The 14,820-nt window shown below is 47.6% G+C and overlaps 1 protein-coding gene across 3 annotated transcripts in view; it reads left to right on the plus strand.

The window, feature by feature from the left end:
* Nucleotides 1–11,668, plus strand: part of SLC39A14 (solute carrier family 39 member 14) — a 49,123-nt gene extending 37,455 nt beyond the window's left edge. For 2 of the 3 annotated variants that reach the window (XM_043453148.1, XM_043453150.1), the window contains 6 exons: nucleotides 1,418–1,587; nucleotides 3,516–3,638; nucleotides 4,368–4,556; nucleotides 4,705–4,912; nucleotides 5,959–6,143; nucleotides 8,528–11,668. In XM_043453148.1, the coding sequence (XP_043309083.1) occupies nucleotides 1,418–1,587; nucleotides 3,516–3,638; nucleotides 4,368–4,556; nucleotides 4,705–4,912; nucleotides 5,959–6,143; nucleotides 8,528–8,674 (1,022 nt within the window). In that variant the 3' untranslated portion in view covers nucleotides 8,675–11,668. The remainder of the gene's footprint in view (nucleotides 1–1,417; nucleotides 1,588–3,515; nucleotides 3,639–4,367; nucleotides 4,557–4,704; nucleotides 4,913–5,958; nucleotides 6,144–8,527) is intronic. The other variant, XM_043453149.1, reaches the window with a different exon arrangement.
* Nucleotides 11,669–14,820: the final 3,152 nt, after the last annotated feature.

Consider the following 14,820-nt stretch of genomic DNA (forward strand, 5'->3'; position numbering starts at 1 on the left):
CTCAGGCAAGGCCGTGCAGTGGGGCAGTGGTGACGTGTGTTGGCTTTGCCTTCCATAGGCAGCTGCCCACCTCTCCCAATCAGAAGACTTCATGGGGACTTCCCTGGCGGTCCAGTGGCTAAGACTCCGAGCTCCCAACACAGGGGGCCTGGATTCAGTTCCTGGTTATGGAACTAGATCCCATATACTGTACTAGCAACCAAAAAAGAAAAAAAAAAAAAGACTTTACGGGATGCCCAGCCTTGCCTTACCTGTTCCTGCTTCTCGATGAGAGAAGAAATTTGGTTTAAGGTGAACCATCTCGATGCTATGTCAGAATTGGACATGAATCTGGCAAGCACTTCTCAGGGCAGGCCTCATCTTGGGCTATTTTTTTTTTTTCCAGCTCTGGAAATTAAATTAATTTTTTTTTTCAAGATCGGAAATGAAATGCTGTGTTGCCTCTTGAATAGGAATACAATAATGGTGCATACTCCGCCCCTGGACTCAAAGGGGAGGCCACGTCCTGACTCAGTTTCATCCTGCCCGGAGTGTGTCCCCCTGAGAAATGGAAGAGGAAATATTTTTTGGCGGGGTGATCTTGGAAGTCTGTTCTCTACGCTGCAGCCCTCTCAAAGCAAATGGAAACAAACAAAACCTGAGGGAGTTCTCTGGTTGTCTAGTGGTTAGGGCTCCAGGCTTTCACTGCTGTGGCCTGGGTTCAATCCCGTGTTGGGGAACTAAGATCCCACAAGCTATGTAGCCAAAAGAAAAAACGAACACAAAAAACATAGAGGGGAAAAACGGCAAGAGAACCTGGGCTGCTGAGAGCGTGAATTCTCCGGGCGTCGGGGCTGATTTGTTTACCCTTTCTGCCCCGCACTTCTGACCTGGTTGCGCCCTGTGCGGTGCAGACCAGCTTCGAGGAGCGTCCACGTGCCTGCCGCGTGGGGCGGATGTGCAAACACAGGCAGCACAACGGTCTCTTCCCGGGCTCTTGTTTCCTCTCTCAGATAGCCCTCGCGTCCAAAGTCCGCCAGGCAGCCTCTGGCCTGGCCTGGGGACACTTGGGCTAAGACCGCAGCTGCCCCCCCAGGCACAGCAGCAGGCAGGTGGGACTCGGCCACCAGGCAACAGGGGCAGGAGAGACAGCGTTCCAAGGCCACCTCAAGCTCCTCCCCCATTTCTCCTGAACTTGATTGAAGAAAATTTCATCAGACTTGAATCACTAATAAATGTTCTGTTTCTCTCTCCCCCCCTGCTTGTCTCTCTCTGATTCTTCTCTTTTGTCTCCTTTGTTAATATCTGTCGACCAAACCCCTCCTGACTGCTCCCTCCCCGACCACCACCTGCCTTCCCCCAATGGTGGCTGCCATGCCCTGGGGTGTTGGCCCTTGCCCCTGTCCCGGGTGGGGCTGGCTCCCCCGCTCCATGGCAGTGTGGGGGTACGGTCTCCTCTGCGTGACCGTCATCTCCCTCTGCTCCCTCCTGGGGGCCAGCGTTGTGCCCTTCATGAAGAAGACTTTTTACAAGAGGCTCCTGCTCTACTTCATAGCTCTGGCGATTGGAACCCTCTACTCCAACGCCCTCTTCCAGCTCATCCCTGAGGTATGGCGAGCCAGGGCCCTCTCGGGAGCACGCCGCCTCCTGGGGACTGCGGGGTGCAGTGGGAGGGACCCCTCCCCATCTCCATTTATGGTGTAGCGAGATCTCTCCTTTTGGAAAGCGAAGATGGGAAGCAGACACAAGCAGGGAGGGGCAGTTTGAGGCAGTGTGAGCAGGGAGTAGGTCTGAGAGCTGGTGCAGATCCCAGCTCCACTTGTGCACTAGGGCAAGTCACCTAACCCCTCTGTGCTGCAGTTTCCTCATGCAGAAAAGGGGGAAAATAATAGGCTGGACCTCAGGATGAGCTCGTGAGGGTTCTATGAGTTCGTGTTCATAAATCACCTGGTGCTCACTACCTACCAGGTGAAGAGACATAGTGTAGCTAGGTCACATGATGGCCCCCAATTTGGAGCTTTGGGCACCAAAACCAGAATCAGTAGGTCTCAGTGAAAAAAAATTAGTTCTCCTCAGTAGGGCATAAACTTCTAAAGACCCTCTGTCTTTTGCATCAGAAAGTAAGCTGAACCCAGCAATCTGGCCTCACACATGTTGAAGGCCCCGTTGCCCCTTCACCTGGGCCAACCAGGACACCCTCCGTGGCAGAGGAGGAGCACTGTGTTTGTAAGGTTTAGCAGGGCCAAGAAGGAGTTCCTGATGCCCTGTGGTCTCCTGGCAGACCCGCTGATGCAGGAAGCAAGCATGAGGTGCTTCACTGTGGGTGGTCTGACAGGCCCGGACCCGCCAGAGGTGAAGCAGAAAGATGACGCCCTGCGCTCCTTGTAGCACTTCGTTTTCCACGCTGTGGTTTTGTGTCTCCCAAGTTGGTCCTCAGATCACTTCTGTGATGTGTAGGGAACAAGGGCTGTTTGACCTGTTTAACAGATGCAGAGCCCAGCCTGTACAAGAGCTCGTGTCCTGGTTCTTTTAGTGAGAACTGTTAGCTGCCTGTGTCCGCTCCTCTTTTCCTTAAGATGGTTTGACTCTCTTGGAAGGTTGGCCTGAGTGAGTCATTTCTATTCTAGAACTTGACCTTTAATGTCTCTTAGAAAACTACACTGGGATTAGAGACTGCATTTTGTCTCTTTAAAAGAGAAAAGAAAAAAAAAACAGTTTCTAAGCAGCCCAGAGTCCCTGGTTCTGATGGCCCTTTTATCTGGGCCCATCCATGAGATGCTTGTGTTTGCTTGTGAGGCCCGTTTTCTATCAGAAAACTGAGGAGCAGGTCAGCAGACACTTTCTCAAGTTCCCCGCTGCCGCACACAAGTTAGGAGCTTCACTGGGAAAACGGTATTCTCCTAACTTCTACTCCTGTCTGCTTTCCCAAGGATTTTCTTTTTTCCCTAAGTGAAGTTTCAAGAACCCAAAACAAACTTCCCCAGGTTGATACATGCAGTAATACTGTCTGCCCCTTTGGCTTTGTGGTCACTGGGAGGTCTGCGGTCAGAAAGATGCTGCAATTCTTACTGTTCCACCAGGGAAAGGATTTCCCATTTTAGAAAGTTTAATTACACCATCTCCCTGTGTGTTTACATGCAGGTCATCCAGGGAGACTAGATAACGACAAAAATAAACATAAGTGTCTCCTTAAATGCGGAATTTGCCGGCAGAGTCTGCCCTTATTACAAAGCACCAGGAGAAAGTAAAGACAGGGTTGTTAAAAGTTGGGCAGCCTTTGTCCGAGCCTGTTCTTCCTGAAAGTAAAATTCGAAAGACGATCTGATGTCTTTTGCATCAGAAAATCAGCTAGAGAGAACCCAGCAGGTCTGGTGGCATGACATGAGAAAAACATTAAGGGTTAGATTTTGCTGGAAAAAGGTGAGGTAGATGGCAGAGTTGTCCCAGTCTCTTCCTTTCCTGGAGTCAAGGAGGTGGTGAAAGAGAGGAGAGGGGACCAGTGAAACTCAATTCATTTTGTTTTCCTGGGTCCACAGGCTTTCGGCTTCAACCCTATGGAAGACTATTATGTCTCCAAGTCTGCAGTGGTGTTCGGGGGCTTTTATCTCTTCTTTTTCACAGAGAAGATCTTGAAGATGCTCCTTAAACAGAAAAACGAGGTGAGGCCTAATTGTTGGTAAAGGAAGTGCCTCTCGGGAGAGCATCCATCTCAGAAATGTGTCGCAGGCGTGCTATTGACCTCAGTGCTGATCCAGTGAGCTTACCTGGATCCTCCCACCGTGGGCTCAAACCCACAGACTTCCTGAGTAGATAAACCCACCTCCCCTCGGAAAGGGGACAAGCAGGGGGTAAGGGCGAATCCGAAACCAGGTCTGGCCTGTGTGCCTCCTCCCAGGCAGTGACTTGCCCTCTTTATCTTATTCTAGATTATTTCCTTAACAGATTTTTCAGCCCTTGAGGAGATGTAGGAAGGGCACCGTATATGAAGTAGTCCTCAAGGAAATGAGACCAGCTTTTGTGGCGTAGTTCCCAGAAGTCACGTTTGGTGCCTGGCTCCTAGTTTTCCCCTAAGCAGTTGATGAATGGGATACAATCAGCCTCTCTAAGCACCTGTGCTGTGCTTCCCGCCAGGAATGAGCACTGGCCCCTCGGTCACTGCTCTGAGATCCACCCCATGCCAGCCCCACGCCCCACCCCCCAGCCCCACGCCCCACCCTGCCCCTTTCGGCTTTCTCCATTACCTTGCCTTTGGCCTCTGTCTCTTCATTGCCTGCTCGTGGCTTCCCGGACGGTGGGAGTGAGGTCTTCCCGGTGCTCGTGGCACCTGCTGGGTGGGTGGTTTTGGTGAGCGTTGCTCTGGCTTGACCCCCTCTGTGCGGTGCCGCCAGCATCATCACGGACACAGCCATTACACCTCTGAGACGCTCCCCTCCCAGAAGGACCAGGAAGAGGGTGTGACAGAGAAGCTGCAGAACGGGGATCTGGACCACATGATTCCTCAGCACTGCAGCGGGGAGCTGGACGGGAAGACCTCTGTGGTGGACGAGAAGGTCATCGTGGGCTCCCTGTCCGTCCAGGTTTGGGCCGCCCTCCGCTGGGGGACGCAGGTGGGGGTTGGGAGGTGGGAGGGGCTTGCACGGTAACAGCCTTGATGACTCGGGCCTGCCCTGAAGGTCTGTCATCCACCCTTTGACCTGGGGGCCTTGGGGTCGGGCTTCCTGGCAGGACCTGCAGGCTTCCCAGAGTGCCTGTCACTGGCTGAAAGGCGTGCGCTACTCAGACATCGGCACGCTGGCCTGGATGATCACCCTGAGTGACGGCCTCCACAACTTCATCGACGGCCTGGCTATCGGCGCCTCCTTCACTGTGTCCGTCTTCCAGGGAATCAGCACCTCAGTGGCCATCCTGTGTGAGGAGTTCCCACATGAGCTTGGTAGGTGCCTGGGCACTGCCCCCACCCCAGCCTGGTCCATTGTGCTGTCTCCCCCGCTGCCCTTCGGAACACAGACCATCTTCGGTGGACACATTCTTTGTGCTATGTGAAATCAAACCACTGATTCTCAACAGCCAAATCAGTTACTGCAAATCGATCATTGGATAAGGACATCCTTGGCAGTCCAGTGATTAAGACTCTGCACTTCTACTGTAGGGGGCACAGGTTTGATCCCTGGTCAGGGAACTGAGATGCTGCGTGTGACACAGTTTGGCCAAAAAAACCCAGAAAGTTGATCGTTGGAAATGTTGGAGTTTTTACCAGCATGTTTGTGGCTCAGTTTCTTCACTTCTACACTGGGATTAATAGTGGTACCTGTCTCATTGACTCATCGTGAGAAACATGGGGGGAGAAATAGTGAAAAGGACTTATGGTGTGCCATTCACTAGACTTAAGTTTTCAGTATTGGTTATGTCTTACATCCTATTAATCTTCCAAAGGCTGAGCTATATGTTAGAGGTCTGGTGGGTAGATGAGCCAGTTGGAAACTCCTTGGTTTTATCAGAGGGAGAGTGTAAAAAGCCTAGACTTTTTTGAGGCTCAGATATTCAAGGTCATATCCCGGCTTTGCCATTTATTGGCTTGTGAATTTGGGCAAATGACTTAACATCTGTCCATCTCGATTTTGTTTCCTAAAAACACCATGCATTACAGTTTTGAGGAAGGAAGCTCCTTCTATTTCACCATCAATCACAAGAGAAACGAGGCCATTGTAGGTGTTTTCTGTCTTGAAAATCCTGTGCATTGTGTTCAGCCTCTAGACTGGACGCGCATGGTCAGCCTCATAGATGCAAGCTTGCAAGCATCCTTGGTGTGGAGGTCAAGGGGGCCTTAGTCTGTCATTATGAGCTCTAGTCTGGGGCCGTCAGGATTTTCACCCAGACTCCATCCAACATTTAGGCAGCCTGTCCTCATCAAGTTGTGTGTCCCACAACCTAATATGACTCTTCTGTCCACACCCTCCCCTCTCGTCCTCCCTGCTGTAGGAGACTTTGTCATCCTTCTCAATGCCGGCATGAGTCTCCAGCAGGCTCTCTTCTTCAACTTCCTCTCTGCCTGCTGCTGTTACGTGGGCCTGGGCTTCGGCATCTTAGCCGGCAGCCACTTCTCTGCCAACTGGATCTTTGCACTGGCTGGAGGAATGTTCTTATATATTTCACTGGCTGATATGGTAAGTTTTCCATAGTTTTAATGCCTTGTAGGCAAAACTGGATCAGGTTATTAATTTAAGTTCATTGAGTGGGATGACGGCTAAGGTGCATTAGTTACTTTGTTTTTAATAACACCTTTATCAACAAATCAGTTCATGTGTGTGCACATGCTAAGTTGCTTCAGTCCTGTCCAACTCTTTGCAGCCCTGTGGGCTGGTAGCCTGCCAGGCTCCTCTGTCGGTGGTATTCTCCAGGCAAGAATAGTGGAGTGGGTTGCTATGCCTTCCTCCAGGCGATCTTCCCGACCCAGGGATCAAACCCAGATCTCACATGTCTCCTGCATTGGCAGGTGGACTCTCTACCACTCGGCCATGTGGGAAGCCCAAATTTGTATACCACACCATTTACCTATTTAAAGTATACAATGCTTTTTTAAAAGGGATATTAGATTTTTAAAGGATGAAAAGCCTATGTTCCTTAGGCACATGTCACTGAAAAAAAATGATCTAGCTCAACTCCAGGGTCCTTACCTAAGTATCTTTTAGATATCCATAGATAAATAGAAAGGAGGCAGGAAGGGAAGGAAGGAAAGAAAATTACCCATAATTATTCTCCCTCAGAACACCACCACTTGGCTTTATTTCTTGTTTCTTCACAACGCATCGTGTTTGTTTTTAAACAACTAATCACACTGAATATACACTTCTGTATCCTAGTTTCTTTTTTCACTTAATACATCCTAGACGTTTTTCTTGCTGCATACTCTCTAAGGGCATCCTTTTCAGGGAACTCCCTGTCCGTCCAGTGGTTAGAGTAACACACTGCCCACGTCCAGAGGCGTGGGTGTGACCCCTCTTTGGGGGACTAAGATCCAGCAAGGCACGCCAAAACCAAACCAAAAAAGGCATCATCTCCACTGCTGGTATTATTTGGTGGGAGAGTGTACTCGATCCAGAACAGGAATCTCGGGCTCAGAAAGGCTGCATTAGTTTGAGGTTTTAATGTGTGTTGCCAAATTGCTTTCTAAAACAGCTTAACCTTCCTTTACATTATTAGCAGCGTCTGAAAGTGTACATTGTACTGTGCCCACTAACGTCTATTTGAGTTTGCTACTTTAATACTGATTTGTTGCAGCTTTTTCTCTAACGAGGTTGATTTCTTTCCTTAAGGGCATGACATGTTCTTTGGCATGTTTGAATGCATTATTCTGTATCCTTGGAAAGTATTATTTTAAAAAAATCATTTGTTTGTTTATTTTTGGCTGCGCTGGGTCTTCATTGCTACAAGCAGGCTTTCTCTAGTTGTGGCGAGCCGAGGCTACTCTTCCTTGCAGTTCATGGGCTTCTTATTGCTTCACCTGTTGTGGAGCACAGGCTCTAGGGTTCACAGGCTTACTAGTTGTGAAGCACAGGCTTAATTGCCCCAGGGCATGTGGGATCTTCCCCTACCAGGGGTGGAACCCATGTTCCCTGCACTGGGAGGCAGATTCTTAACCATTAGACTACCAGGGAAGTCCTGAAAAGTAGTATTTTTGATGAGATGATGAGAGTACTGACCACCATGGTCCATCCTCAGCCAATGGGTTAGGATATTTTTTGTTCAATCCTTGGCTCAGGAAGATCCCCTGGAGAAGGAAATGGCAACCCACTCCAGTATTCTTGCCTGGGAAATCCCATGAACAGAAGAGCCTGTAGGGCTTCAGTGCATGGGGTCACAGAGAGTCACACATGGCTGAGCATGCATGCCTTGCTAGCCAGCTGCAGGAGACCTTGAGTCACTGCAATACTTAGCTCCATTTTCTGGCCCCTTACACAGTTGCTTAGTTTCCCAAACAAGTGGCAGTTTTATCAGAGTGGTTATTTTTAACCAGTCGCTAAACACATCCAGGGTTACATATACGTTTAGTACTTTGTTTCACCTCCATAGTTGTAAAGCAGTGGCAACCACCTTGGAGAAAGGTGATAATGTTTAAGTTCTAGAAGTTACTGCTATTGATTTTCTTTGTAAACCAATCCTATTTTTTTATATACCCTGGTGGTTTAGCAGTAAAAGAATCTGCCTCTTAATGCAGGAGACGTGGGTTCAATCCCTGGGTCAGGAACACCCCGTGGAGAAGGAAATGGCAGTCCACTCCCGTATTCTTGCCTGGGAAATCCTACGGACATGGTGGGCTACACTCCATGGGATCACAGAGTCAGACATGCCTGAGTAACTGACATGCACGCGTCTTGATTAAATATTATATATAATAGCTATTATAGTAATCATATACACTAATGATGTGTTATTTTCACATAAAAATATAATAATGACAAACACTGTAATGATTATTCGATAGTGTACATCACCGAATTGTCCTGCACTTAAAGGACCTGCAGCTCTCGTATTCTCTTTTCGTCCCCAGTTCCCTGAGATGAACGAGGTCAGCCAGGAGGACGAACGCAAGGGCAGCTCCTTGATCCCCTTTGTCATCCAGAACCTGGGCCTCCTGACCGGCTTTGGCATCATGCTGGTCCTCACCATGTACTCGGGACATATCCAGATCGGATAGGGCCCCGCCAGGAGCCGGCGGGGTTGGCAGTCCGGCCCTGGGCTGCCCGACCCCTGGCCCAAGGACGCCTCATCCAGGAAGCACTTCGGAAGAGGCAGTTCTATTAAAAACTGTGACACGGACTCTATTCCTACATTCAAATGTCAGCTGGTTTTGAAAATGCTCTGTCCAAGGAATAAGCTGCCCTGGAAACCAGCCTCTCGGTAGTGCCTCTATCCCTTTCCTCTTCTCAGCACAGCTCGAAAGACAAGCCTAACTTTTCCTCTGGTTGCCCTGGCCACTTTCTCTCCCAACCAGCACTGAGACATTCTGAATCCTTGGCCAGGTGATGCAGAAAGAGAGCCAGGGCTCACAGCTTGGTGAGAAATACTAGGAGGTGAATCTACAGTTTGGGGCTCACAAAGTCTCAGTGTGTTTCCTGGGCCTCAGGGTGACCCATTTTTAAGTGAATTTGCCTGTTTTTTTTTACAGCAAAAGTACAAAGGACAGGAATCCCTCATATTTTCAGTCTGTTCGGTTGCCTGTTCTGTCAAAGAGAAGTCAGAGCTGGGAACAGATGAGCGGGGCTGGAGGAGAGGCAAGGATCGCTGTGTGTGGACGAGGGGCGTGTGTCTTGTCAGGACGGTCGCTTATCCCCACTGGGACCCTGGGCCACAATCGGTTCTGCACCTGGTGTTTCGTGGCTGTCCAGCTAAGCAGCCAGTAGTGTGTGTTGCCTGAACCTCCCCTCCTTTGAGATGAACGCTGGTGGACACGGGAGGGCAGAGAAGAGAGACGTCTGAGAAATCCAGTGGCTTTGCTACGATTCCCACCCCGCAGCCCCCACCCCCATCTCCTGAGAGGCATTTCCGCTGCCTCCCTGGCAGCACACTCTAAGCACAGTGACGACACCCGTGTTGGAGGGGAGACCGCACAAATCCACCTCCCTGGGCAACAGCTCCTGCTGCCAAGCGATGAGTTGACTTTCAGAACGGGAGTGCCGCTTGGGGTCTTCTTGACGAGGGTGAGCGGGGGTGCAGTCAGCGCAGGCAGCCTTTAGGACTTACTGATGCCACAGCTAACTGCACATGGTAGACTCTGAGCTGGGAGGGGAGCACCCTTGGGGTTCACAGAATAGGCGACCCAAAAGTTCCCGCGGCAGCCAGCTGGGTCCCCCTTCCGCCCTCACCCCACACCAGAGAGGGCGGATCCTGTATGGAACAGTATGAATTATGCTAATAACTCTCTTCAGAAAATGGGTTGATAGCCTCGTGTGTGTGTGTGTGTGTGTGTGTGTGTGTGGGAGACCGTGGGTCACCTGCTTGCCCTGTGGAGCCCTCTCCGCAGAGCTCCAGCTGTGAGGGGAGCTAGTCTCCAGGTTCACTAGGTGAATTGCTGTATTATTATCATATTGATAACGTGAGATTCCTCAGCCACTCTGGGGAGCAGACCTCCCCAGAAGCCTTTCTCAGCGGTGCGCGCGGTCGCAGACCGGCCTGTGCGCGTGGCTGACCAGCGCTGGTCCATCGCCACCGCCCGAGCACATTTCCGTTCTGACAGGAAAACTTTTCCACTCTACAGTAATTGAAAGCATCGACTCTGGGTTTTTTTCTTTCTTTCTTTTTTCCTTTGGGAAACATCCCTCAAACCGGGACTATTCTTGAACATGAGCAGGAAAACCGTTGGCGATGCTTTACAAGTTTTTCTCATCTTGCCTGTTGATTTGGATAGATTTGAGAATGGGCGGAAGGAGGAGGAAAACTCAGTTCTCAAGATTCTAGATGTACTGTCAGGACAGACTCCCTGGTAGGATTACAGTCCAGTTTTTACCAAAGAACCAATTCCTTGAATGTTGGAATCTAACTTTTTATACCGTCATTATTATTGTCACTGTTAACTGTTTTGAAACGAATCTTTGTCTCTTCTGTTTCATTTTTCTCAGATTGCTTTCAGGAGCTAGCAAGAAATAACACTCAAACCTTAGGACCCTAGATGATTTTGCTTCCCTTAATTTACATGGATGTATTAACTTGATAATTTTAGCATTCCCTGTAGATCTGTCCTTCCTTACAGACACTGGTATTTGTGGAGTAGAATCCTAAGTAAGCATTAGTGGGTTTCTAGTTTTAGGAGAAGAGCCCAAAAATGTAACCTTGAGCAAATTAAAAAACTAAAATATGAGCAGTAGGGTGTTTTCCCTTCTCGTGCACATCCGTATTAAGAACTGACTTTCCTTTCACAGACACCTGCCTCAGAGGGGAGTTTTTTCCAAACTGTCATTAGTCCAGAGGCCAGTCCCAGCTGTAGCTTAGGAGGGGTAGAGACACTCAAATTGTGCAATGGATTACCTGTTGCTATGGCAACAGATTTGCCTCATGAATCGAAAATGTGGCAGTTTCTTTTTGAAGTGTTGGGTTTGCTGTTTCAAGCATTTGTACACAGAAGTCTGAGGAGTAGCAAGTTCTGAGGACTTATTTCACGTCTGGCATTAGCATCTTCAGCCTGTCTCCCTTGTGGACCACCTTTCTCTAAGGATAACCAGGAAGGTATGTGTAACGTGCAGGAGCCGTGACTCCAGAGGAGGGGTTCTGCTGCTTCTCACCCTCCCCCTGGCTTGCAGGTCTGCTGTCCTTGCCCCCAAGGGTTTTTGTGTCTAGTGTCAACTTAGGTCTCCCCTTCACTGGTCCTTCACCCTGGGTTTTAAAAAGAAAGCTTCTCTTTTATGGCCTCCTAAGACCTGTTTTTAGTAAATCTTCTTCCACATGGTAATATGGAGATAGCAATATGTTGGAAATCTGCTTAAAAAGAAACAAAAGGTTGTCTGATTGTTGCAAAAGAGAGAGGTTAGCTTTTTATTATTCATATTTTATTTTACAGTTCTGCAATTCCATCACAGTATTTTTTTAAATGACTCAGGTGTTATGAAGATAAATTAGAAAATAAAATAAACTTAAGTTATGTGGACTGTAAATGTTTTTATTTGTAAGATTCTATAAATAAAGCTATATTCTGTAACTATTGAATCCCGAGTCATCTTTCGCAATAAGGTAGGTGTAATGGAGACTGTTGAACACAAGGTGGCGATGATGTCTCACTAACATGAAGCTTCCTTTTGCTGGTCCAGCTCACATGTGGAGAGAGGAGAAGGAAATGGCAACCCACTCCAGTGTTCTTGCCTGGAGAATCCCATGGACAGAGTCACCTGGTGGGCTACAGTCCACAGGGTTGCAAAGAGTTGGACACGACTGAGCGACTTCACTTTCACTTTAGTTGGTAAAGATTCCGCCTGCAATACAGGAGACCCTGGTTTGATTCCTGGGTCAGGAAGATCTGCTGGCAAAGGGATAGGCTACCCACTCCAATATTCTTGTTCTTCCCTTGTGGCTCAGCTGGTAAAGAATCCACCTGCAATGCAGGAGACCTGGGTTCGATCCCTGGGTTGGGAAGATCCCCTGGAGAAGGGAACAGCTATCCACTTCAGTATTCTGGCCTGGAGAATTCCATGTACTGGGTCGCAAAGAGTCAGACATGACTGAGTGACTTTCACTTTCACTTTAGAAGGACCCTCAGATAGTGTAACATGCTCACTTTAAAATGATTAACTTATCTTTTAATGGAGCCTATGACTTTATCAGTGATGGACGGTGTCTCCTAAAAAGAACTTTCTGTCATACTGTTTTCACTCATACAAATCCATGATTTGAAACTTGGAGAATATTTATTGTTCAGTTGCTCAGTTGTGTCTGACTCTTTGCGACCCCAGGGACTGCAGTATGCCAGGCTTCCCTGTCCTTCACTATCTCCCGGAGCTTGATCAAACTCATGTCCATTGAGTCAGTGATGCCATCCTACCATCTCATCTTCTGTCATCCCCTTCTCCTCCTACCTTCTGTTTTTTCAGCATCAGGGTCTTTTCTAACGACGCAACTCTTTGAATCAGGTGGCCAAAGTATAAGAGTTTCAGCTTCAGCATCAGTCCTTCCAATGAAGATTCAGGGTTGATTTCCTTTGGGTTTGATCTCCTTGAAGTCCAAGGGACTCTCAAGAGTCTTCTCCAACACCACAGTTCAAAAGTATCAATTTTTCAGCGCTCAGCTTTCTTTATAGTCCAACTCTCACATCCATACGTGACTACTGGGAAAACCATAGCTTTGACTATACGGACCTTTGCCGGCAAAGTAATATTTCTGCTTTTTAATACGCTGTCTATGTTTGTCATAACTTTTCTTCCAAGGAGCAAGCGTTTTTTTATTTCAAGGTTGCAGTCACCATCTGCAGTGATTTTGGAGTCCAAGAAAATAAAGTCTGTCACTGTTTCCATTGTCTCCCCATCTATTAGCCATGAAGTGATGGGAGCGGATGCCATGATCTTAGTTTTTTGAATGTTGAGTTTTAAGCCAGCTTTTTCACTCTCCTCTTTCACCTTCATCAAGAGGCTTTTTAGTTCCTCTTTGCTTTCTGCCATAAGGGTGGTGTCATCTGCATATCTGAGGTTATTGATATTTCTCCCAGCAATCTTGACTCCAACTTGTGCTTCATCCAGCCCAGCATTTCGCGTGATGTATTCTACATAGAAGTTAAATAAGCAGGGTGACAATATAGAGTCTGGACGTGCTCCTTTTCCTATTTGGAACCAGACCATCGTTCCATGTCCATTCTAACTGTTGCTTCTTAACCTGCATACAGGTTTCGCAGGAAGCAGGTAAGGTGGTCTGGTATTTCCATATCTAAGAATTTTCCAGTTTGTTGTGATCCACTCAAAACCTTTACTGTAGTCAATGAAGCAGAAGAATATAATTGGTTCATTCAAACCATGTCTCCTGAATGTCTCACAGGGGAAAGTTATGTCATGAGATTTAAAATTCTAAATCTGCTCTTTCTCCAATTTATTCAAAAGAGCAGGGTTCTGTTATTTATCTTCGACAACAAAAATGACCAGTAGGGTAAAAGAACTGATGCTAGGGATTTCCCTGGTAGTCCAGTGGTTAAGACTTTGCCTTCCAATGCAGGGGTTGCAGATTCAATCCCTGGTCTGGTAGCTAAGATTACACATGCCTGATGGCCAAAAAATGAAAACAAAACAGAAACAATATTGTAACAAATTGAATGAAGACTTGGAAAAAAAAAGATGCTGTCTTATTACTACATAGAAATTCCCAAATGCCTGTTTCTTAGTCCTTCCTTTAAAAAAAAAAAAAAAAAAACTCAAGAATAATATATTAAGTGGTTCCTATTGGAATTTTAAATCGCATTAAGTAGCTGTATTGGACTAGCATCTGAGGCAGTTTTCAAAATGATACTCACTCCATCCTCGGCTTGTGCCACCTCTGGATCACCTGCCCTGGGACTGATGCCTCCCTGAGCTTATCAGTGACTGGACTTGCATTGTGGTCGCTTGTTCTTTATGCACCGACTTCCTTCTGGGCAGAGGCTCTACCTGGTTTCTCTCTGTGATTCCAGCAGCTGCCACACAGTAGGAATGAATGAGAAGATCAAATGGAATGCCTGCAAGCTTTGTGTTGATAGAAGGGCTCCTTATCCACTGGCAGCAGTTCCTGTTGTGTTTTTACTGTCTTTGGTGTTGGTTTTGCTAATTCCTTGTTTCCTGGTCCTTCTTTAGAAACAGAAGTTTGAGAGAGGTGAATTTGTGGCCAGTATAGAATAGAGTGGGCTTCTGTGATGGCTCAGTGAGTGGTAAAGAATCCACCTGCCAATGCAGGAGATAGGGATTTGGTCCCTGGGTCAGGAAGATCCCTGGAGAAGGAAATAGCAACCCACTCCAGTATTCTTGCCTGGGAAATCCCATGGACAGAGGAGCCTGGTGGGCTACAGTCCCTGGGATCGCAAAAGAGTCAGACACAGGTTAGTGATGAAACAACAACCTAGGACAGAGCCGAGCAAAGTAAACAGGTCACTAAGAAGATTAAAACTTTGATCTTAGCCATCTCTTTGTAGTACTGTTAATCAACTAAGCCATTTAGGACATTTTTGATGGAAGGTGAATGCCCTATCAAGTTGCTTCTGCACATTTGTCTCTACCATTCAGTAATGCTGAGATCTGATTTGAAAAAAATGTGTCTTGAGAAATAATGACACCAAATGTTGACACAGGGTTTTTGATTTACTGGAAAACAAAATGCTCATCTCTTTTATTAAAGATTTTCACA

Source organism: Cervus canadensis, chromosome 30 (genome assembly GCF_019320065.1).
Source record: "Cervus canadensis isolate Bull #8, Minnesota chromosome 30, ASM1932006v1, whole genome shotgun sequence".
NCBI lineage: Eukaryota > Metazoa > Chordata > Mammalia > Artiodactyla > Cervidae > Cervus > Cervus canadensis.